A 25,005-nucleotide genomic window follows, 5' to 3' on the forward strand; every position below is an offset into this window, starting at 1 on the left:
TTATCTCACATTGACCTTGTTATTCTAGAAGGAATCTTTTTCTACTTTGTTTGCTTTGACCTTAAATTTCTAAAGATCAAAAGGGAAATATATTTGAAGGATTCTTCCCTCCTGATTTGTTTTTAGATACTCTGATTTCTGTTATCATCTGGGTTTGGTTGACCTTGAGGTGTCAAAAGGTGTTTTTAGTAGGTGAAGGTACAATAAAGTTGTGTTCATGAGTGATTTTGGGTGTCTCTGGTGAATTTTGTTTTGGTTGGAAGTCCTGAGGTACGAAGTAGGGTTGAAGGAAATTGTTGAACTGGAGTCACGCCCCTTATCTGTAATGCTAAGAGAATATTGTCATTACTGAGAGTGGCAGCTTGCTGATCAGGGAGTAGAGATGATTTATTATAAAAGATTATTTGCTGTAAAAGAGTTATCCTGAAGAAATTGGTAAAGTATTATGAGCCATTCCTTGGGAAAGGAGAAGTGGTTCGTAGATATTTTTCTTGATAATAGTATTTGTAGCAAGCTTTTACTTCTGACTCCCCATTGTTTTTACTCTGTCTACTGCTAATGTTAACATTATGGCTGTGTGAGAGGCCTGATTGAAGATCTACATGCTTTTGTGTTAGCTACTCAGCTGCTATGGGGAGATACTCTCCCTCTCTTCTGATGCACAAATTGAGCTCAGTGCAGGAATTGATGTGGAAGATTCTAGAGGGTGGGCAGCAACGTGCCAGAAAAATGTAGTCAGCCTGGTGGCCTTCTGGTGGCCTTCTCGTGGCAAGGAGCTAGAGAAAGCCCCATTTCAGTGAGCATGCCTCATTCCCAGGCCTTTTTTTTTTAAAGTAGGCTCCATGGCAGCATGGAGCCCAACACGGGGCCTGAACTCATGACCCTGAGATCAGGACTCCAGCCAAGATCAAGAGTCAGACAATCAACCAACTGAGACACCCAGACACCCCTCCCCAGGCCTTTTTGATGGGCCTGTGCATAATGTACACAGATGGGGTCCTCTCCAAGAACAAGATATCCAGTGTGTCTCTTAGGACCTTTGTGGGCCATCTCTACCAGGGTTTAACGTGGTGAGGCAGGAGGTTTGAGAGGACATGCTGAAACCTCCTCTTTGTAATTTGCATTTTTTAACCTCACTCATCTCTAGTATTCACTTTGGCAAGTGGAATTAATGTTCTCACGTTTAATGAAAACACTGAATTTTTAATAGATTCCTTGGGGCTTGGTGATTGTTTAATACTGTTTCCAATAGAGAAAGGATATGAAGAAATGTTATTTTTTCTAGTTTTGCAGTTAGGTTTTATTTTTCTTGCCTAGCCACCTGCTGAATCTTTTGATCCAGCTAGCTTAGGAGGAGAGCCCAGAAAACAGCTCTGGGTCCTCCCATGTAGGCAGCCTCCCTGTTGTATCTATATACCCACTCCTTTGGGCTTGGTGCTATCCCCTGTACGTTGACTTCTGCCTATTGAATTGGCCACTCTTGTGTCAGGTAATAGTTGATCTTTTTCCTGCTGTATTTGTTTGGATGGTAGTGGTTAACCTTTCTTCTACTGTTTTGCTTGGATGCTGTGTATACTAGACAAAGAGTTGAGAAAAAGTATTTTTTTAAAAAGTACCCAGGGGCACCTGGGTGGCTCAGTCGTTAAGGGTCTGCCTTCGGCTCAGGTCATGATCCCAGGGTCCTGGGATCGAGCCCCGCATCGGGCTTCCTGCTCTGCGGGAAGCCTGCTTTTCCCTCTCCCACTCCCCCTGCTTGTGTTCCCTCTCCCTCTGTGTCTCTCTCTGTCAAATAAATAAATAAAATCTTTAAAAAAAAGTACCCATTATTCATTATCTACTCCTACTGTCATTATGTGCTACCCAGGACTCCAAGAGCTTTGCTTCTAGGCCAGTTGATTAACATCTTTGTTTGATGTGCGAGAATCTTCTGAAATATGGAGGTTCTTATTCTTCTTCACCATTTACACCTTTCTGGCATGCAGTGTACCAGGATAGAACCATATTGGTGATGGGTTTTTTTGAGGACTGGGAGTGGAGGTGACAGCTGAGAAGCTGAGCAAAGCTAGAGGGGTTGCAGAAGGGTTGAATAGTTGACTAGTCAAACTTAGACTAGCTCATGATAGGCCTTTGCCCAGCTGCCATACATGAATGCTGATATGGCAGCAGATGCCAGAATTGGTCCCTTGAACATCTGCTGACCTGTTTGAAGTCTTTGCTGATTCTCTCAAGTCAGAGCCCTTGCTCCTCTGGGCTACCAACACACTTTTTGTCCCCTTGTATCTCCTTCAGTTTTGTAACAAATAGTTAATTGTCTAAATGTCCGTTTCTTCTACCACATAAGTCTCTTGACAATAGGAACGTACTCTCCTCCATCTCAGTTTTCTCATAATCCACAGGTTGTGTCCCACTTATAACAGTTGCTCAGTAAATCTTACTGAATCGAAGTGAGCAAAGCTGGCTGTCTCTATGGAAATTCTGCAGCTAGTATCCATGTTTATCAGTTGTGTACTCTTCCATGAGAGAGGAGAGTATCCTTGGAGAAAGCAGACATCATCATCAGAAGTAACATTAGGCTAGGCTATTATTGGGCTTTTTTTTTTTTTAGACAACTTTTCTTGGGATATAATTCACATACCATACAGTTTACCCATTTGAAGTATAAAATTCAGTGGTTTTCAGTATGTTCGTGGAGTTATGCCACTGTCATCACCACAGTCAATCTTAGAAAATATTCATCATCCTCAAAAGAAACCCTGTACCTCTTCCCTCCAGTCCTTAACCCTGGGCAACCACTAATATATTTTTTGTCTCTATAGACTTGCCTATTCTGGGCATTTTACATAAATGAAATCATACAATATTTGTGCCTGGCTTCTTTCACTTAGCATAATATTTTCAATGTGCATCCATGTTGTAGCATGTGTCAAGCCTAAAGCTTGATGGAAGTTGGGGGGCAGATGATGCTTGTTTTTTGGCTAGTTGTTGTGGCTCAGGCCAGTGATGAATCTGCCTGCTCTCTTGATGACCAAATCTATAGGCATACCATGGAGATATTGTGGGTTCAGTTGTAGACCACCCCAATAAAGCAAATATTTCAATAAAGTGAATCAAATAAATTTTTTAGTTTCCCAGTGCATATAAAAGTTATGTTTACACTATACTGTAGTCTGTTAAATGTGCAATAGCATTATATCTAAAAAACTGTATATACCTTAATTAAAAATTACCTTTTTGTTAAAATATGGAACCACTACCTGAGCTTTCAGTGAGTTGTAATCTTTTTGTTGGGGAGAATCTTGTCTCAGTGTTCATGGCTGCTGACACATCACGGTGGGGATTGTTAAAGGTTGGGATGGATGTGGTAATTTCTTAAAGTAAGACAGCATTTAACTTTGCCACATCATTTCTCTGGAGCATACAATGCTGTTTGATAGCATTTTACCCACAGTAGATCTTCTTTCAAAATTGGGGTCAATCCTTTCAAACTCTGCCTCTGCTTTATCAGCTAAGTTTATATAATACTCTAAATCTTTTGTTATCATTTCAACAGTCTTCATAGCATCTTCACTGGGAATAGATTGCATCTCAAGAAACCGTTTTCTTTGCTCATCCATGAGAAACAACTCCTCATCTGTTAAAGTTTTATCATTAAAACTGGCTGAGATTACAGCCATTCAGTTACATCTTCATCTTCCATATACTTATTCTAGATCTCTTGCTATTTCTGCCATATCTGCAGTTACTTCCTCCACTTAAGTCTTGAACCCCTCAAAGTTCTCCTTAAGTTAGAATCAGCTTCTTCCAAACTCCTGTCATGGTGATAATTTGACCTCTTCCCGTGATCATGATTGTTCTTAATGACATCTAGAATGGTAGCTCTTTTCCAAAAGGTTTTCAGTTTACTTTGCCCAGATCCATCAGAGGACTCTCTGGCAGCTATAGTCTTATGAAATATATTTCTTAAATAATAAGACTGGGGGGCGCCTGGCTGTTTCAGTTGGAGGCACATGCGACTCTTGATCTCGGGGTGTGAGATCTCTACTAAAATAAGTAAATAAACTTAAAAAAATAATAATAAAACTTGAAATCCATGGGCTGCAGAATGGACATAGTGTTAGCAGGCATGAAAACAACATTCATTTCATTGTACATCTCCATCAGTGTTCTTGGGTGACCTAGTACATTGTCAGTGAGCAGTAATATTTTGAAAGGAATCTATTTTTCTGAGCAGGGTCAACAGTGGGCCTAAAATATCCCATAAACTATCTTGTAAACAGATGTGCTTTCATCCAGGCTTTATGGTTCCATTTATAGAGCATAGGCAAAGTAAATCTATCATAATTCTTAAGGGCTGTAGGATTTTCAGAATGGTCAATGAGCATTGGATTCAACATAAAGTCACCAGCTGTATTAATGCCTAATAAGAGAGTGAGGTTGTCCTTGGAAGCTTTGAAGGTTGCCGTTGACCTCTCCTCTTTAGCTGTAAAAGTCCTAGCTGGCATCTTCTTCCAGTAGAAGCCTGTTTCATCTACATTGAAAAAGCTGCTGTTTACTGGGGGCATCTTCATTAATTACCTTAACAAGATCTTCTTGATAACCTGCTGCAGCTTCTACATCAGCACTTGCTGCTTTACCTTGCGCTTTTATGTCATGGAGATGGCTTCTTTCTTTAAACATCATGAATCAACCTCTGCTAGCTTCCAACTTTTCTTCTTCAGCTTCCTCATCTCTCTCAACCTTCATAGAATTGCAGAGAGTTAGGACCTTGCTCTGGAAAAGGCTTTGGTTGAAGGGAATGTTGTGGCTGGTTTGATCTGTCTAGACCACTAGAACTTTTTTCTTACCAGCCATAAAGCTGTTTTGCTTTCTTATCATTCATGTGTTCCCTGGAGTAGCACTTTTAATTTCCTTCAAGAACTTTTCTTTTGCATTTGCAACTTGACTAACTGGCTCAAGAGGCCCAGCCTTCAGCCTCTCTCAGCTTTCAACATGTCTTCTGCACTATGCTTAATCATTTCTAGCTGTTGACTTAAAGTCAGAGACGTGCGACTCCTCCTTTTACTTGAACACTTAGAGGGCATTGTAGGGTTATTAATTGGCCTATTTTCAATATTGTTGTGTCTCAGGAAATAGGGAGGCCCACGGAGAGGGAGAGAGACAGTGGAATGGCTGGCCCGTGGAGCAGTCAACACACACAATATCTATGAAGTTCACTTGCTTATGTGGGCCCGGTTCATGGTTCCCCAGAACAATCACAATAGTAATCTCAGAGATTCCTGATCACAGATCACCATGACAAATATAATAATAATGATGAAAAAGTTTAAAATATTGTGAGAATTGCCAAAATGTGACACAAAGTAAGCAAATGCTATTGGAAAAATGGCTCCAATAGATTTACTTGATGTAGGGTTGCCACAGGCTTTCAATTTGTAAAAAACGCAGTATCTGCAAAGCACAATAAAGTGAAGGACAATAAAATGAGGTATGCTTGTATTTCACGGAAATTCCATAGAGAAGTTCTGAACTTGCTCCCCTGAGTAATTATGAGAATTAAGCAAGATTATGTCTACGAGTACCTAACCCAGTGCTTGGCATATGAAGTGTCTCAGTGACTAACTTCCCTGTGTCCCATTTCAAGCTCTTAGATTTTAGTAAGAATTTGCCAAAGGGAAACCACAGGTAAATTTTTATTTGGTACTTTGAGTTTAATGTACTGATTTCTCTCTCCCTCCTTTTGTTTTTGTTCTCCCAAGGCTATGCCTTTCTGCTGTTCCAGGAGGAGAGCTCAGTGCAAGCATTGATAGATGCCTGCCTGGAAGAAGACGGGAAGCTGTACCTGTGCGTGTCAAGCCCCACCATCAAGGATAAACCGGTAAGTGAAATGCAGCCAGCTGGTACTTTTCTAGAGCACATATGCATTTGGAATAGCTGATCACCTCCTTTCTGTAATGGGAATGCTGGTAACTAGGATTCTATTACCCAGGGTGACCTTGCTATGCAGTAGAGCTGGACTGTTGTGGATGAGAAACTAATAACAAATTACTCTGTATTTCGTTTTATACCTTTGGGACTGCGTGTAAACAAATGTGTCCTTGTCTTTCACTTTACAGCTCTTTTAAGCTAATTCCTATTCAGTAACTCTGAATTGAAGTAAACAATGCTCTTAGTGGTTTTGGCAACTGATTTCTGTCATTATTTCAGATCAAGGACAGGAATAATTTATTATTTTTTTTAAAAAGATGGTAATTGGCAATGTTTATGCTCCTGTGAATGCAAGGCATTGTGCTGGGTGGTGCCCACAACGGACTAACTAGAGCCTGCTGGGCCAGGAGCTTACACTCTCAAATGGATAGCTTCGAACAGGGCAGGAGAAGGCAAGGACAGAGAACATGGACCCAAAACCATAAATAAATGTACACTTATACAGCGTTTGTGTTAAGAGTTTGTGGTTTCTGAGCCAAAGGGTGTGAGTAAGTTGTTGGGTAAGAGAAGAAGACTGCTTCCTTTCTCCTGACAGAGGCGTTATCAGTGGAGAAGGGACAAGACTATATTCAGAACAACAGTAAAAAAAGAAATTGGTTAATATGGTAGAAGTAGGATGGAGGAAAATTAGGAGGGGGTGAGTTTGTGTATCAAGACTTGGTGCTAGGAGTGGGAAATAGGGTAAAAACAGTGATACAGACCAAGGGACCAACGCAGGTATCTCTCACGGGGCCTACAGCATGTCCTGTCAGACTTACACCAGACATGTGGGGCTTGCTTGGCAGTTAGGTTTATTCTCAGAAATGTGCATGGGGAAAGAGTTGGGGTCAGAAGTAGAAGTCTTGACTCTAGCTCATTTAAATTATCTGCTTGGCTCAGAATGAGTCACCCAATACTTGCAGAATTTTGGTTTCCTTATCTATAAAATGACAGGCATATGGTTTCTCTCTGGATGTTGAGCAGCTCAGGTAAGAGGAAAATGAATGTGAAAGCATTTGGGACTTGTACAAGTATAACTGGATGATGCTATTAGTCCCAAATAGTGCTATAGTTAGGAGAGCAAGTTTAGAGCTTATCTACATGGTAAGGTCTGCTGAAAAGAATGGTGACGTCTAGAACAGGGTTTACAGTTGGTTGCAAAAGAATGATGCTGGGACTTGTCCACCTATAAGGGGAAGACTGCAGGACGGAAAGCAGAAGGAATTACTAAAGAATGGGGATATTGAATCATAGAATAATTGATGCAGAAGAAGCAAGGATTTTAGCAAGTGTGACAGTGCCACTGTATTTTTCAAATTCTGGGGCCATTACCAAATTTTTTTAGCAGTTAGCGGACTTGGATAGGTAGCTATACAGGTCGGGAAAAAGGTAGGGAACCTTTGTTAACTTTGATCTTAATTTAAACAGTGTGGAGAGGCTGTGCTTTGTGACTAGAATGGGAGTATGCAGTGTTTCATCTGAATAAATAATGAGAACGCTGAAGTAACTTCTCTAAATCTCTCTGGAATAGTGTGAGATTAGAAAGACTGATCCCAGTTCGGCAGGATCTGATGTCTGAAAGGTAAATGGTCAACCTCCAGAGAGCCTCTGTCCCTGTAGGAGAGGATTTGAAATATATTTATACATAAAAAAGGCAGAGGGGTAGAGGTCCACTTGAAGATAGTTATGCCCAAAGTAGATTAAGAAGCAGTTGAATTGAGGGGAGGAGAGTGGAAATGAGCAGATGGGCTTGTGTACCTTGGAAGGGTCACGTCGCTGGCTCTGTGGAAGGGGGATATTATGCCTTGTCAGGGCAAGCCTTCACCAGAACTGGACATCTCTTGAGAAGGGAATGAGCAGTGGTGGTTGCAGATGGCCGTGGTACGTTGATTGTTTTCCCTCCAAATACATGTATTACCTTGGGCTTGAAGGACTTTTGTAACTAACTAGTGTAATTATCTGTTTTGGTAATGTTTATGGGGAAACTAACTTCCACTGTTTGTGTTTCTACAAATTTCTGCCTTATTGCAGTTTTCATTTTCTGAACTCAAGTGAAGCGGTTTTATTGGAGCTTGATGAATTCTGAATGGTGGCTGCTGATCACGTATTTCTTTAACCCAGGCATACTCAGAATTTCCAGCATAAACAATTTGAATAAAACTTAGGATGGGAAACAGAAAAGTCCCCAAATACCTGTAATTCTGATGAACTGGATCCCATTTTGGGTTCCAGCTCTTTTGGCTCCATTTTTGACACCTTCTCTTTCTTGGCTTCAGCTCCACATCTATCACTCCCAACCTCATTTGGCCACACTTCCCCACCCAAGTTTCGGTACATTCCACCTCATTTTGGATGCTCCCACAGAAAATGAGAGCTGAGTTGAACTACTGGGAGTAAGTGAGGACCTTGGCAATAACTCAAGATAAAGTCAACCTTTGGAACTCATTCACCAAACCTTCTGAGCTATGGCTCTTTTTTGCTTTTTCTACTTCTTAGCTTGGCTACCTTTCAGGATGCTAGTGCCCTCATTCTGTTTAGTTCTTTCTGATGCTCCTTGGATTTCTCCTTGGAAATATACAGTGTTCCAGAATGATCTCACAGATTTTCTATCCTTTGACCTTCTCCCTTCTCCCTTCCCCCCCAATCAAACCCACATTCCATTTGTGTGGATTAGGTGAATCAGATTGTTTTCCTAATACAGAGCCTGATAGCAAGGTCCCCTCTCCCCTTTCTAAGATCATGTTTGTTTTTTAACTCAAACAAATCCCTAATCAGTGGATTTCAGATAGTATTAGGGAGATACTTTTAGTCAGTGATTACCTTTCATTTATGACCACACAGACTACCCTATGTATAGGTCTGATCCTGAAAGATGGCAGAAGACACTGTATTTATAACTTGTTCAATTGACTTCTTGGTCCCAAAGAAGGGTAAACAGATTGGCAAGAGCAGGAGTTATTGTAAAGCTCCTAGATGTGTGATTTTTTTTTTTCCTCCTCCAGCAAGAGCAGTTCCGTTGCTCAGATGTTCTAGGCATCCCAAAGGATAGCTGTGTTCTTGTCCAGGCTTCCAGTAAAGTGGACAGACATTGTGACAGTGGTCTCTCTTGTCAAAGTGACTCCACTTTTTGAACATATAAAAAGACTGAACCTGAAGGTTCACAGCAGCAAATTGATAGAGCAGGAAACTTGCCATAGACTAACTGAAACAGGGGCCAAAAAACAGTAACCTTCAAGGCAAGGTGTGGAAGGAGATGTTTATGGTTCTTACCTTCTAAAACACTTTGGCCAGAGATGTGGAATAGTAGACACCTTGAAAGGAGTATCCTAGAAGTTTCCTGCTTCCTCCTCCTTACAATTTATAGCATAATCACAATTTATAAATATCCTGAAATATGACAGATTGATTTTGCTATACAGTTGATCCTTGAACAATGGGCTGGGGTGGGGGTATTAGGGGCGCTGACCCCCATGTAGTTGAAAAATCCACATATAACTTTTGACTCCCCAGAAACTTAACTACCAATTACTGTACTACTGACCACAAGCCTTAACAATAACATATACACTTGATTAAACATATTGTATGTTATATGTACTGTATACAGTATTTCTTACAATAAAGTAAGCTAGAGAAAAGAGAACATTACTAAGAAAATCATAGGAAGATAAAAAGTGTACTATACTGCATTTATCAAAAAAAATCTGCATATAAGTGGACTTGTGCATTTCAAACCTGTGTTGTTCAAGGGGCAACTGTATATTTAAAGCTGAGGTTTGGTTATTGTTCAGGTAACATGGTCATCCACTCAAAATTTGAAAAACATAAAATTGAAAAAAAATATTGGGAGCAAGGAAGCTGGAAACCAGTTGGAGGCTGGTTAAGTTCTTTAATTTTTAATTCTGTCCAATCTGTCTGTAATTCTGGTCTTTCCTACTCCCGTTTATATATCAGTGGGATGTCTAGCACTTTCAGTCTCCTTTTTAGGTACAAGGACAGTCCAGATCCTTTTGCCTGGGACTGAAGACCTTCCCAGTCTGACTTCAAGTTTTTTTCAACCTTTCTTTTTTCTGCTTTCCTTCTGAACCCTGTATTCCAGTCAACTGAAATATTTCTGTTCCTGTCTCAATTTCTAATTGCTACACTTATTTTAAGACCCCTCCCAAATGCCATCTCTTTCCTGAAGGCTTCTCTGGTCACTACAGCATCTGTAGTGACTCACACCTACTATTACAGCTCTCTCCAGCCCACATACAGCCATCTTTTCAAAATAATGTGCCTTTCTTCCTTTAAACCATGTTTGAGTGCCAACTATGGGCAAGACATTAGAGCTGGTTATATGAATTAGATATAAAATCCTGTGTTCAGAAAGTTAATAGTATAATGGGTAGATAAAACAAGTATATAAATACATGAACCTAAAGAGCCTGGCACATAAAAGTTTTTCAAATATTTGTCAAATTAGGAAAAATAACAAATACAATGAAGATAAGATTAAGTGCTTTGGAGGGTTTATGTATACCTGGAGTGATGAAAGAAAGCTTCTTGGATGAAGTGTCATTGGAACTAGGCCTTGAAAGTTGAAAAGGGTTTGGAGATTACCAGGGGAGAGGTGGAGCTGTGGAACTGTGGGAAATGGACATTGCAGAGAAAGCCAACAGTATAAACACAGATGAGAAATTGTGTAGAATGAGTGGAGAACATTTAGGTTGGTTAGATGGAGCACAAATGTATGAAAGGGAGCAGAGGGAAATTAAATTGGGAAAATAAGTGGGGGCTGAGTTACAGGGCTACTTGATTGATGGCCTCAGCCCTTGGGTTTGTGGTATATTTACTTAAACTCTTTCATTCTCCACCTACTACCTCCTAAGACAATAACTATAATTTTATCTTGGCTCGGTCAAATTGGATTTCTCATATCCCTCCTTGGAAATCTTCAGCATTTCTAATCTTCTTTATTTATTTATTTGTTCCTTTTGGTCTAAATTCGTGGTTTGGGCACCTTCTATCATAGGAATTTCTCCAAAGGAGGAATTTCTCCGCTGAAATGAGAGAAGTACCTATTATTCATAATAAATCCTTCTCCTTTCCCCGGTCTCTGAATTTGCATTTGAGTCCAGAGTTTCTTAGTGTTTGAGTCTTTGGACCTATTATTCCTCTCTAGGGAGGTCTAAAAGATGCTGCAGTTCTGATATACTAAAATAGTTTCTAGTGGACAAAATAGCTAATACCATCCCCTAAGGGACCATATTTAGTGTTTTCCAAAGTGTGTTCTGAAGAACACCTGTCCCATCAGACACTGATCTCTTGAGAGCATCATTGACAAAAGGTTTGCTCATAACAATAATAGATGTCATTTGTTGAGAACTTTGTGCATTTTATATCCATTTTCTCCTCCAATTAAAGGTTCCATAGCCAGAACATTTGGGAAAAATTGATATATTAAGGTTCTGAGAAGTCTTGCAGTAAATAAATTTGTGTAATATTTTTTAATCCAGCATTTGATATACCTGTTTGGGGATTATACTTGTGAAGATTTTGGTGGAATTAGTATTCCATGAAGTTCATTCAAAGAATAGGCTTCTTCCAGGAAAAACTTAGGTAACTTGAACTTTTATGTGTACATTACTCTCAAGAGTTTTAGTGACCTGCATGCCAGTAACAACATCCTTGTCCTAGTACCATGGAGCTGAAAATACACATTTGTGTAGACATTGGACAAAATTGTCTGGCTGCAAGAGCACAATTGCTTGAGGCTTTGAACCTGGAAGTTAAAATAGCTGAATATAATGCCAATTCATTGCTAAATCATTTTCTTCGGCTTTTCTAACTGCTAATTTTGTTAGTAGGTTTAAGAAGAATATATCAGTCATTTCTTTTTTTTTAAATGTTTTATTTATTTATTCATGAGAGTCAGAGAGAGAGAGAGAGAGAGAGGCAGAGGCAGAGGGAGAAGCAGGCTCCCCGCCTAGCAGGGAGCCCGATGCGGGACTCGATCCCAGGACCCTGGGATCATGACCTGAGCCGAAGGCAGACGCTTAACCATCTGAGCCACCCAGGCGCCCTATATCAGTCGTTTCTTAATTGAGAAGGAGCAGAATAAATTTAGATAGAAGAGAGAAATAAATCATTCACAAACCAAAATGCATTTTGACTTGTTCAGGTGACTCTTGGGAAGCATGGCTGGTGGCCAGTAGCCTGGAGGACAAGGAGTCTTGCAGGCACAGGACATCACTACATTGGAAAGAGTATATAGACTCTGGGTCAGATAAACCTGGGTTTCAGTTCTGACTTGACTTCGCTCTTCTTAACCTTAGTTTCCTTATCTCTAAAGTAGGGATAATGTTTATAGCATAGCAGTTATGGTGAATTTAAGTGTGACAATGTTTTAAAATGACTAGCACAGTGGTATAGTGTATGTCTTCAAAAGTGCTAGTTTCTTCTTTCTTTCAAAAGGAAATCATCTATCATGCTTTTGTTTTCTAAATGATGTAGGAGTATCAGCAGCAATGATGAGCACTAGGTAATTCTGATCACTGAGTAGGTCACCGGGGGGGCATCAGAAATTTGCACTGATTAGGCCAAGCCTTGGGGCACCCACTGGTGATCAGACACACTATATTTCCATATCCCTGGCAGGTGGCTTTCAGTGGAGTGAAGAGAGTGATCTGGAAGCTATAGAAGGGCAGTGGTTGGACATCTTGGGGCATCAGCATCTGCCCCTCAGGAAAACCTTTGTTAATTCACCAGAACCCTGATAAGCACAGAGTGCTCACTCTGTTGGGCACTTTGCCAGGCAATTGGGACCCACACAGAGATACGGTCTCAGCCTTAGAGGACCCTAGAGCCCAGTGGAAGGAAATAGACATGTAAATACTAAGTGAAGTAAGGAGTCAAAGGTGCTATGATAAAAGTTTTATAAGGAGTGGCCGTGGGGTGGGGGCTCAAAGGCCAAGTGGTCAGGTGTTCCTGAGGGAGTCAGGAAAGCCTTTAGAGAGAAGGTATTCTCTTGAATCTTCCAGTTATAAGTACGGGTATTAATCATTGCATTTAATTGATAATTGCTTTACTAAGTCAAGCACAGAGCAAGGCTATGCATCACCCTTTTCAGGGCACAGTTTATGCATGCTCTGTTTTTGTACTGGGTGCCCTTATGAAAAACAGTATGCAGAGTGCTATTTGAATTGTTCAAAAGTAGCTGAAGGGCTGAAAGCCTGTGGTTTCCGTACGTCAGGCAGACTGTGCAGCTTGGTACGGATGGCAGGGGTTTCCTTTTTGTACCTAGACCGTTTCCTGACCCTGATGGTGGACCTGGAGCATTCTGGGAGGGCATGAGAGAATTTCCCAGGGTTACTTCTGGCTCCCTGTCTAGGAAGAACCCTGCCTATTTTGATGAAGCTCTCTGGGGCCTGTAATCTGTTTCTGTCTAAGGAATGGGAGGAATAGCTTGAGTGTGAGAGTTAGTTTTTTGCTTAGAGGCCCAGTGGAATTCTGACTGGAGTCCCCAGGGGAGCCCAGGTAGAAAAGTCTTATCAAGAGCAATGAAACAGATGAGCTATTAGGTTGTTCTCTGGCCACTTCCCCCAGGAGATACAGGGAGGGTATCTCCTCCTCTCCATTGGGTGGAGAGTAGCACTTGAGATGAGGTAGCATCTAAACTCCTGGAAATTGGCTGACCCTTTTGTTAGGGAGCTATATGGTAGAAATTAGGTTGAGGGATGCCTGGGTGGCTCAGTCGGTTAAGTATCTGCCTTCAGCTCAGGTCATGATCCCAGGGACTCCATCCCACACCAGGTTCCTTGCTCAGCAGAGAGCCTGCTTCTCCCTCTGCCTGCTACTCCCCCTGCTTGTGCTCTCTCTCTCTCTCTTTCTCTCTGACAAATAAATAAAATCTTTCAAAAATTAATTTTTAAAAAAAGAAATTAAGTTGAAATGAGATACCAAATATGAATGTACTTTGGAGAATCCAAACCACAATTATTGCTGTTGTGGCTGTTAGTTTTGGTGGTTAATAATAATAAAACAACCCCTTATAGCATGGAAGAGATAAAGATGCCTCACAAACCACAAACTAGTTTATTTGTGATACTGTGGGGCACTCCGGTCATTCTGTGAGGTCTGTGATGCTTAAAATAGAATTGCTGACAGCTGGGGTGGGCCTGAGTTCATTACCAGTACAGCTGAGCTGTTGCAGCTGTATGTCACCTAAGTTTAGCTGACTCATCCTGGCCGTCAGAAGAGCCCTGATGCTGCTGCTTGCTAGGGAGAGCAGTCCTGATGGTTCTGCAGTATTGCTTTTGTGATTCATGTAGATTGAAAGGATTGTATGACTAGGGAGAGAAAAATGGGAGACCTTCTCCTGAGTAGGAGTTTGAAGGGTATTGAAAAAAGAAAGAGGAAATTGGGGTTAGGGAGGCTAGGCCATGTGCTTTATGGGAAATTCATGGGAAAGAAAACAGCAGGAAGGGGGTTTTGATCAGGTAGTTTCCTGAGCTGGCCACCAGATTGCACTGTTGACTCTGAACAGTCTGGTTGCTTTGTGGAGCTTTCTTAAGATGAATAGATGAGAAGGAAGGCACTATGCAGTAGGACGTTCATGTGTTGGATGTTTGTAACCTAAGGAGATGACCAGACAAGGATGAAATATAGGTGAGATATTCAAAATGAGCTCAAGATACTATTATTTACTGGTAGGTAAGTGTCTAAATTCTAAATAGTGGTCTAAACAGAGAATTCTAGAGCCATAGGGTGGCTTGGTCATGTAAGGAGATTTAAAGCCCTAAGGTTTATGTTAAAAAATTGTTCTTATTAAAGCTATGTGTTTTCTCTTATCCGGTTATTAAAGATACAATAAAAATGCATTTTATATTGAGTTTTTACTTAGAGGCTTTTGCAAATTTTCAATGAAATTTATTTTTTAGAAAATGATCCTATAGGGGCGCCTGGGTGGCTCAGTCGTTAAGCGTCTGCCTTCGGCTCAGGTCGTGATCCCAGGACTCTGGGATCGAGCCCCACATCGGGCTCCCTGCTCCACGGGAAGCCTGCTTCTCCCTCTCCTACTCCCCCTGCTTGTGTTCCCTCTCTCGCTATGTCTCTGTCAAATAAATAAATAAAATCTTTAAAAAAAAAAAAAAAAGAAAATGATCCTATAGCTTCTTGTCAAAATAAGTGACCCAATACTCTATTACCTAATTTTTTTTCCCTAGCACTTGGCCTGATCTTATCCCCATTAATGACTCTTAGTTTTAAATAGGATGAAGCTTCAGTTTTTACATGGAACTGTAATTAAATATTTTATTCTTCATTGATATCAAAATAATCAAACGTCTCTTTTGTGCAATTTAGTCAGAAAGCTTTCAATTCTTTGAACAGCTATTATTTATATTTACTATACTCCTAACCCCTTAAAGTTAATTTCTACCAGAACAACCCTTTTAGAGCAATAGTAGGAAATAAGTGAGAAAAGGCCTTGACTGGAGTGAAGTTTCTACATTTTGTTCAGTTGGTTCAACCTTGTTATGCCATATTTTGATACATACTAAGAATAAAATATAATAGGGCAGTATTATCCAAAGTGTGGATATTAATAGGTGTTATGAAAAAAAATTTTGGAAATGCTGGATTAAAGCACATTTGAACAGGTTTCTTTCCTGTAGAACTTCTTAGAACCTATGATTAATATACACCAATGGGTGCCATGAAACTCCAAGAAGGAAGAGATAGCCTGTAACTTTTCCTAAACACTGCTTGTCTGGCAGAACATGCCTACGGACCTGCTGTTCAGAGAACACACATTGGGAAACCTTGAAAAGTAAAATGAGTGCTCTCATTACTAACTGTTGATATGATTAATGTTACATTCTTTTAGGTTTCTTGAAGGCTTTTAGAGTCACTATATGGCATAAATTGATATATTAATAGCACCACCTTTACGTGTGGTTTTTGCCTTTATCCTTAAAAAGATTTGCCTTTGAAGATAAGCACTTATGCAAAGAAGATTATAAATTCAGATAATTCAGATTATTAATTCTTAAGAATTAAGAAGCAAATAATTTGGCCAAAGAATAGGTTTCACGATCCTCACCAGAGCTTCCATAGGAATACACACTTAAAAAAAGAAACTACGGAAAAACCATTTTTGTTTTTTCTCTCATGAGTGCTTATGGAAGGCAACATTCCATTGGGAGCTATGGGGTAAGGAAACCTCTCTAGTCAGAGATCACAAGTCTGGGGCCCACAGGATAGATCTGGTCTGCAGTTAGTTTGGTTTAGGTGTACAGTGGCTTTAACATTTGAATTCTTTCTCAACATTTTAAAATCTTGAAGTTTCACATAAAAATCTGAATTTCTAGCTACTCTTGAAAAATGGAAAAATCTGACAGTATATTCACAAACGATAAGTACTTGCTGGAGCTGAAAAGTGTCTGCTTCCTTTAAAAGGAATGTTTTACTCCAGTGTGTCATTGCCTGCCTAACACCTGTTGTCCGGGTGGCTGATAAATTTATGCTACCTGTCCATCCCTATGGACATTTGGTTTTGTGTAACCCCTGCTATGAGGACATGGCATGGCTGAAGGGCTATGGGCCGTGCCTCTTTCTAGAGTGACCTTTTTAAGCAAACGTGGTCGGTTTCTCCAGGAAAGGGTGTTGAAATCACTGTCAGGCTCATTTAAGGGAATTTTCACCATGTCTGATGAAGTCCCTATACTCCCAACCCTCAGGATGTTGGGGCTCTTACTCCCCAGAGTATAGCTTATTTGACAATACTGAAAAATTTGTTTCATACATACACACAGCAATCTCTTTATATGTAAAGGTTGTTTTGCTGGGGGAAGTTTATATTGTATTAGAACAGAGCTCTTATTTCATCCATTCTCAAAAATAATCATTAAAGAAACAAAGACAGTCAAAAAGCAGTTCTTTTATTTGTATTCCACCCCTTTCTACAGTATATTTGAGTCAGCTTAGAAAGCATGGTATTTAAAAAGTAGAGAAATATCTATATATATAAATAAGGACCAGAAAATATACTCAAAGAGTAAGTCAGAAAGATAAAATATGGATATCAGGCCCTGAGGGCTGAGAATAAACTTAGAAGATGGAGAACGTGCCTTATGTGAGAGTGGGCTTATATTTCAGAGAGAAACCAGAGTGTGAATGGAACTTCCCAGTGCAAACAGCACCACAATATTACTTTTTGCTTAGCTTGTAGAATGTGCTGATGTTGGCCTATGTTGACATTTCTCTGATTCTGTAGTGGTGGGAGCTCTGAGGAGCTGTTTTCTGGTGGCAGCTGGGAAATGCAGGTTCTGTGAATAGGGTTTAATAATTACTGTCTTTTGAGTCTTCTTCCTGTATTTTTACCTAATCTACAATACAAGAATAGGCTAAGGGAATGGGTTGTGTGTGATGCAAAGAAGCAAGGGTGGGCGGGAGAAGAGGCAGTAATGAGAGCTCTCAGCGGGAAGGTTTGAGATCTTCTGCAGAGTTCTTTGGAGCAGCAGTAACCTACAGCTATTATAGAAGGCTGCATTTTCTGAACTTCTGATTAAATGAAACCAGAACGCCATGGATACTACTAGGGATTTGTTTTCATTTGTGAAACAAAGTGACCCGCAATTAAATTCATTATCATTAAGTGATTGGAATTGCCTTACCAGGCAGGTCCTGAAGCTGCCTTAAATTTATCAGGGGTCAGACTGGAAGAAAAGAGGGCTCTGTGTAGAAAAAGATATGTCCTACTTTTTTGTTATTGGTGACATTAGAATCTTTGTTCTTACAGTATGAAGAAATTATGTTTTTAATTAAAAATTTGTAGTGGGCCCTCAAGGGATTTAAAAATGGTGCTTTATGGTATTCGTGAATCTGCCTTTGTGGTAAATGTCAAGGGAACGGTAATTTAGTCAAACAGACCAGATGTTTCAAGGAAAGAACAAGGATTTTTTTTTTTTTCCACATGATAAAGGTGGAGCAAATGCATAAATGTTAGCAGAATTGCAAACAGGTCCATGTTTTCAGGGTCTAGGGAAGAAATAGAGATTTTTACTGCTGCTCACTAACTGCTGAAGGCAGTGTCATAAATGGCAAAAGGTTAGGTGGGGGGGTGAACTTTGTAGCAATCATAAGGAATGTGTGGACTGTTTCTAACTGAGCAATGCCAGTTCTAGAGTTGATTCAAGGTGTTTTGACACCATAATTGATAGATTTACTACCTTTCAAATGAGAGTACTTCTAGATATAATTCAAACCACATAAGAAATCATCTTATGTGGGTTTTTTTGCAATAAGTGTTGACACTTGAGCAATGGGGGAAATGAAGAATTGTGTTGATATTAAGGAAATGAAAATTCAGCTGTTTTGTTTCCTTATCCTGTCGTCTGACTGAGAAAGGAGAGGCATGTTCCCTAAAGATAGACGCGGTTTCTCTGCTTCCACACCTAGCTCATTTCCCAGAGCACCTGGCCAGCTGAGTGACTGGTCTCAGGCAGTACTGAAGCTCTCCTTTTGGTATGGGAGGGCTTTTGTTGTGGTTTTGTTTTAAGCTATTTTTTGATGATTGAGTTAGGGATTGAGAGGAATATGTTTTAAGGTTACGATTCTATGAAATACCTTATTTTTTGTAGGCAGGAAGTCAGAGTACGAGTGAAGAGATACTACCAAATAGAAAGAAGTATGTCCATAAAGATTTCTTTTTCTACTCTTTGCAAAGTAACTTCAATTACTAGGCTCACCTTTATTTAACCAAACTTGTTTAGGAAAATCAGATAAATCAAAAATAGATAATGCTATGTGCTTCAGTTTTGATATAGCTAGTAATTCCATGCTAACCTGATGAGTGTTGATCTGTGTTAAACCGTATTTCTGAAAGATAAATGTTTCAATTTTAGGGGTTGATAAAAACTTAAAAGCCAGATATGTAGATAATTTTTAGAAAATATTCCTAATGTTCCTGTTCCTTCTTTAGGTGAGCTCTTAAAAATCTAAGCGCTGAACTGTGACAGGTTATAAACCATCTATCATGTGTTAAAATGGATCTGATTCAAAACCCCGAGTCTGTCTCTAAAAGACTGCCTTTTTTCAAAACCACAGGTGGTTTCTGAAAGTTTCATGGTATATGTCTTAGAGTGTTGAGTAGAGTACCTGTAAGTAGATTCCCCGAGTTCTGTTGAAAGGCACCTAATGCAGATTACATAAATTAATAACTGGATTTTGTTTGGGTTATGTATGTTGTAAAATGCACAAATCAGTGGGTTTGTCTTTAGTCACCTTATTCTCATTCGGGGTTGATGGAAATGAAGTAAGGACCAAGTAAACGACTTTTTTTCAGGTGCAAATTCGACCATGGAACCTAAGTGACAGTGACTTTGTAATGGATGGTTCTCAGCCTTTGGACCCCAGAAAAACTATCTTTGTTGGGGGAGTTCCACGACCCCTCCGAGCTGGTGAGTGGAAATAGTAACACCACAACAAACAAAACCACCAACAACAAAATCCCCAATGTATTTAGTCTTCAATATTTTCTAGATTTCTGCTCAGCTATACACAGTCTCCAGAAAGAAGTTTCACTGAGCTAACTCTTTCAGGATTAAACATTTTCTCCCCAAATGCTTTATTTTCTTAGGTATAAGAGTCAGTTTCATTAAACTGTTATTTTGAAAGGATGAATTCTATTCAGTGCTCTCAGCCACACATATTTTAAAAATAATAACAATACATTTGGCAGTGTGCATTCTCATGCTAGTCAGCATTGTTATGTGTGACAGAAAAAGAAGTCACCCCATCAGAAATCTGTCCAGCGCAGCTGTGGACCCCTCAGTGACAAGCCAAACCACTGCTAGGAATTGTGTCGCTGGGAATCAAACTGAACTCTTCCCAAGTGAAACAGATTCCTGTTTTTCTTAGGCACTTTGAAAAATGACTAATGTATTTGAACGTCTTTATTATGACTTTTTAAAAGCTTCCCTATTTTTTTCTTTTTTAAGTTCCTTTCCAATGACGAAATAATTGTGGGCTGAGATTGGGCGGAATCATAATTAACTGGGGCATTTGAAGTGATGCTGACCCAGTGACTTCAATATTTAAATCCAAAGATAAATCTAATCAGTTGCGGATCAGTGTTCTACCAGTAGAATACGATAAAATTATTTGTAAGAACGAAGTTTTTAAAGTGCTTAAAATAATTAAGTTCATTTTTCAAAAGTAAGATGAAAAAATAAGGTTACTATTGCCCTGTAGTTGCAAAAGTGCCATGTTCTCTCTGTTATTTGTAAGCAAGCAGACTCAGTTCTACCTAAAGAAGAAAAGAAAAAGCAGAGACCATTAAAATCAAGTAGTGAAAAAAAGAATTATAAAAGAATTATAAAAAAGAATTACAGCTAATTGTCCCTGACTTTGATGACTTCTTAGTTCTGAATGTGCGTCAACATTTCTAATGTATTTGTTCAAATCTCAACTTCAGTGTACTCCTAAAAGATAACCGTAGGCCTATCTAAAGATATATTCATAATTCCATTTTGAAGGACTTTATAACACATTAATTGTGATTATGAAGTTTGTAATTTTACAGTTTTTCAGAAAGTCAAATATCTTTAGGTCTTGTTCTCACTCTAACGGAAAACTGTGCCGAGAGGAAGAAAGGCATGCGGCAGAGATGCCTCCCTTTTATCTGCTGTCAGAGAATAGGGTCTGGGAAGGGCTAACGCAAACGTGAACAGCATTATGAGATGAGGGCAAATGTAGCCCTTTGTTTCTAAACTGCTTGTGTTTAAAAAAAAAAAAAAAGTGTGTGGGGGCATGGAATATTCCTGTCTTTTTCTAACTGGTGTTATGTTTGGGAGGAGAGAGGGAGAAGAATCCCCTTTGATAGTCTTTTAATCGCATATGTATTCTAAAAGAATGGACATTCATTGCTAGCATTCTAGTTCGTTGTTTTTTTTTTTTTTGCAGCAAACTACAAGTACAAATTAGTTTTCAGATTCTAGTCCCTCTCCTTTTTTTTTCTAGATGGGGATCCGAAAAAAAAAAAATTCTGAAACAAAAAGTCCCACAGTTCTAAAAATAACAGAACTGGCTTTAACTTTTTATGTCTGTTTTTAAGTCACAGACACAAAGGTTTAGAACTAAATTCCCTTTTTTATTATTCACCCTTTTTACTGTTATTCACAAGATACTGCAAGTCCTAGGATTAGACAAGAATTATATTTAGTTGTCTAGTCAGAAATGGGATTTTGTGTTCCCTACCTAGAGAGTATACCTTTTATAAGTCTCAAAGTTTTCTCTCTCTCTCTTTTTTTTAAGCTGAGCTAAAGCTTTTTGTTTTAAAATGATTTTGTTTTACATTTGTGTGGATAGTAATCTACTTTCACTTGGTCTAGTGAAAATGTTCCCCCATGCCAACACCTCCCATAAGTGTAGCTAGTTTCTAGATGGCTAAGCAATCTATATTAGCATCTTAGCATTTTACTCTCTATCCAAGCCTTCCAGATTGGAATCCATGTAATCTAAACAAAAAGAATTAACATCTGCAGCTTTTATCCATGTGCATAGAATTGGGTTTCTTTGCAACACACTGAGCTTTGTGGACTGGTGTGTGCCTTGGAATAGAAGACTATTTTTAAAGGAATTCATTTTGACTCTGCTAGGCAGTCTTGAATACAATGCAGTTCACTTGAACAATAAACATTTATTGAGCATCCACGTGTTACTGGCATAGGGCAAGTACACATCCGCGCCAAACTGAATGAACATCCCACTGTCGTGTTAAACAGGTCATCATCTACAGAGTCAGAGATTTCAGAAGAGAAGAAAACAAGAAATGTATTAATAGAATGCTAACTCAGAAGTAATTGGATACTAAATTATATTCTTCAACACAGTGATTCTCAGATTTGGTTTTTAAATAGGGCAATTTTTATTACTTCTAGAGGGTATTGTGGTCGTGGAATTCTGAAAAGTCTTAAAACTATCTAAGGCACTGTATGTAGGGTGATCCTGGACTAGACATGGTTGAATAGTACTCAACAGGTGAGATTTTTAGGTGTCCAGATGGATTTTCACCTTACCCCAGGCCAAAAATTGTCCTTTAACATGTTACAGTGACTAAAATGTTATCACTCAAGAATTATTCCTTTGAATCTTGTGAGGCTTTTTCTCTTTGATATCTTCCCATTGTTAGACAGGGACTATTATCACTAATAAATTATCCTAAATATAGTCCTTACTCCTACCAAACAGAAACACACGAACCCTTCTAAAGAAACAAGGCAAGCTGTTTTAAGCAATATTGCCCTGGCTAAATTTAAGTTGGTCCTTCCAATCTTTTTGACAAGCCTTCCTTTTTAAAATTCAGGTTGGAAAAAAAAAAAAAAATCATAGGCCTAAAAAATACCTGAAAATGGGAAAATATCAATGGAAAATCTAGATGCTTACCCAAAGTTAGATTGCCTGATTGTTGGTTGCTCTGGGTTAAATAATACACTTCCTATTGTTTCTTGTCCCTCCCTCCCATCGCTCGTCAGTGACAGTGGCAAGTCAAGGGTGGTTTGCCTTGAGTCTCTCGGTGTTCTTCAGGTCTTGTTCTCCTTCCACTCACCACCTCTTCCCACCCCCATCCTAGGAAAGGCTATAGGTAGACTCACCATGCCATCATGTGGCTATAAAGTTTACATATTCTTCAGAGAGTCAGTACCAGGAAAGGGGTAGTCTCTCTGGTTCTCTACTTGCTACCACCTGAAAGTACAGCATGTTGCCACTCTTCATTCAAGTAATGTAAACAGCATGTCTTCAATTCAGAAATAGCCCTATTGTATTTCCCTGTGGCATTAGGACCTCTCTAGAATGCATCTCTTTGCTCTGAGAGGAAATGAGTGCCAGGCTTAGGGATTATGAGGAGGCCACCAGGAAAAGGTGGAGAATGAAAGCATCTGGTTCCTGTATGCTCCCCCAGTTTATAAACATGAGTGTTCTGACCCCAGCTTAGACTCTGACCCCAAGAGGCTTAGGTATCTAATCTGAGGACTGCCTCAGTGATCAAGCTTTGGGACCCATCCACTTCCAACTTTAATCATGCTTGGAAAACCCTCAGACTTCCTCTCTAATTAGGGACATGTGAGCCGTTCTTCCACTTCATGACTTCGTTCTGACAGTTCTTCTAACCGGGTCCTGCAAAACAGATCAATCTTGAGAGATTGCTTATCTGAGTCCCTGGAGCCCACATTTGCTCGTCATCTTTGGGTCTCCTGCCTTTCCTATTGCTCTGATAATTCTTTTCTGTCTGTTTTTCCCCTACTAATATTCTGTGGTGGATCCTGAAAATTTCCTTGTCTGCCTTTTTCCCCCCCTCTATTATGAGGATGGCTTTTCTGGGAGGAAACAAAACAATAAAAAAAACTTTTGAGATAAATATTCAGTGACATGTGGCGTACCTTTAGAGAACATCCTGAATTTTTCTAAGAGCATTTATTTCAGACATTCTGTACAAACATTCTGGTAGTTCATATGTATTAAGAATCACATCCTGATTTGTGATTTAGGAAATAGGAGTATCGTAACCATATCCTTTTGTTGTTGTTGTTCTGTAAAGTGGTAGCAGGCAGAAATCATACCAGGTTTCTCAGTAGTAGAAGTTTTTTCTTTCACCAAGTCCCATGTTCAGTATGAATTGTCCCAGATAAACTCCAGATCTGGCACACTGACTTGATTAACTGGATTGTCTTTAGGGTATTTTCTAATGGTAGTACTTGCTTGTGTTCTTTTTCCCCCTGAAAAGCTAACGCTCACCCACAGTTGATGTCAAACTTTGCCACATCGTTGGCAGGTTGAGTAACATTAGCATAAAGCCAAAGTAAGACTGGGACGAATTGGTGCTTATGGAGCAGAAACCAGGCCAAGTTAATATTAAGCAAAGATTTAGGAGTAGAGAGAAGAACACCCTGTGGGCAAAACTAAACATTTGAGCAGCACTCTGTGCTGAGCCGTGTGTTCAGAGCTCTCATGTATGTTTAATCGTCATGATAACCTCGTGAGGTTGTCAGTGGTAGACTTTTCATTTTAGTGATAAGGAAGTAGAGTTCAAAGGGGGTGATTGGCCAAGGCCACAGTAAGTAAGAATGCCAAGATTTAAACTCAGATTTCCAGACTTCAAGTATGGATGTTCTTTGCACAGAAGAAGGAATCTTCTTTATCAAGCTGAGATCTGAGATGTTGTCTCAGTAACAGTATTTACAGTCAACTTGGTACCAGTCGGATTTAATCAAGTTAAACATTCAGTCTCTCCTAGTTGGTTGTTCATAACACTTACTTGAAAATATTCTTAACTTCCCAACATTTGATGCAGAATGGAACCTTATGAGCACATTTCCTCCATTTAAGATGTGTGAACTGGGCGCCTGGGTGGCTCAGTTGGTTGAGCGACTGCCTTCGGCTCAGGTCATGATCCTGGAGTCCCGGGATCGAGTCCCGCATCGGGCTCCCTGCTCGGCGGGGAGTCTGCTTCTCCCTCTGACCCTCCCCCCTCTCATATGCTCTCTCTCTCATTCTCTGTCTCAAATAAATAAATAAAAAATAAAATCTTTAAAAAAAAGATGTGTGAACTGCCTTGTGAACCAACTCGGCAATTGTGGAAAACCTAGACAGTCCAGCTTCTAGTTGAATTGTGCTTTCTTTCCGAAGTCCAGACCTCTTCATCCTCCTGAGGTGCCTTATGCTTCTTTCCTGTCTGCTTTGTTCTTATTTCCAAGGGGAAGAAAATGTGGCTTCTAGATTCACAGTTTAGAATCTGGAAAGATGAATGTGTTGATATTTCCCTTGGAAGTTCTCATTCCTGCTCTACCCCATTTGGTTCTCATAGTGTCTCAGACTTAGATACTGCCTATGGCTGGCTTTGAAACATAATTAAATTAGATTTAATAAATTAGATTTTACTTGAGATCACAAGATACAGATAAATCCATGAAGGTTTTAGTTGACTTCTACTAGATCCTTACTGCCTTTCTTCTATTTTTCTCTCTTTCTCCCAGGTAGGAACAGGATCCTGGTGTAGGG

General features: G+C 39.6%; 1 protein-coding gene across 8 annotated transcripts in view; it reads left to right on the top strand.

The window, feature by feature from the left end:
* Positions 1–25,005, top strand: part of CPEB3 (cytoplasmic polyadenylation element binding protein 3) — a 190,827-nt gene that overhangs the window by 135,814 nt on the left and 30,008 nt on the right. For all 8 annotated transcript variants that reach the window (XM_081823834.1, XM_081823832.1, XM_081823833.1 and 5 more), the window contains 2 exons: positions 5,757–5,875; positions 19,292–19,406. In XM_081823834.1, coding sequence (XP_081679960.1) covers positions 5,757–5,875; positions 19,292–19,406 — 234 coding nt within the window. The remainder of the gene's footprint in view (positions 1–5,756; positions 5,876–19,291; positions 19,407–25,005) is intronic.

This window comes from Leptonychotes weddellii, chromosome 6 (assembly GCF_054177405.1).
Source record: "Leptonychotes weddellii isolate Sample4059 chromosome 6, ASM5417740v2, whole genome shotgun sequence".
Classification (NCBI taxonomy): Eukaryota; Metazoa; Chordata; class Mammalia; order Carnivora; family Phocidae; genus Leptonychotes; species Leptonychotes weddellii.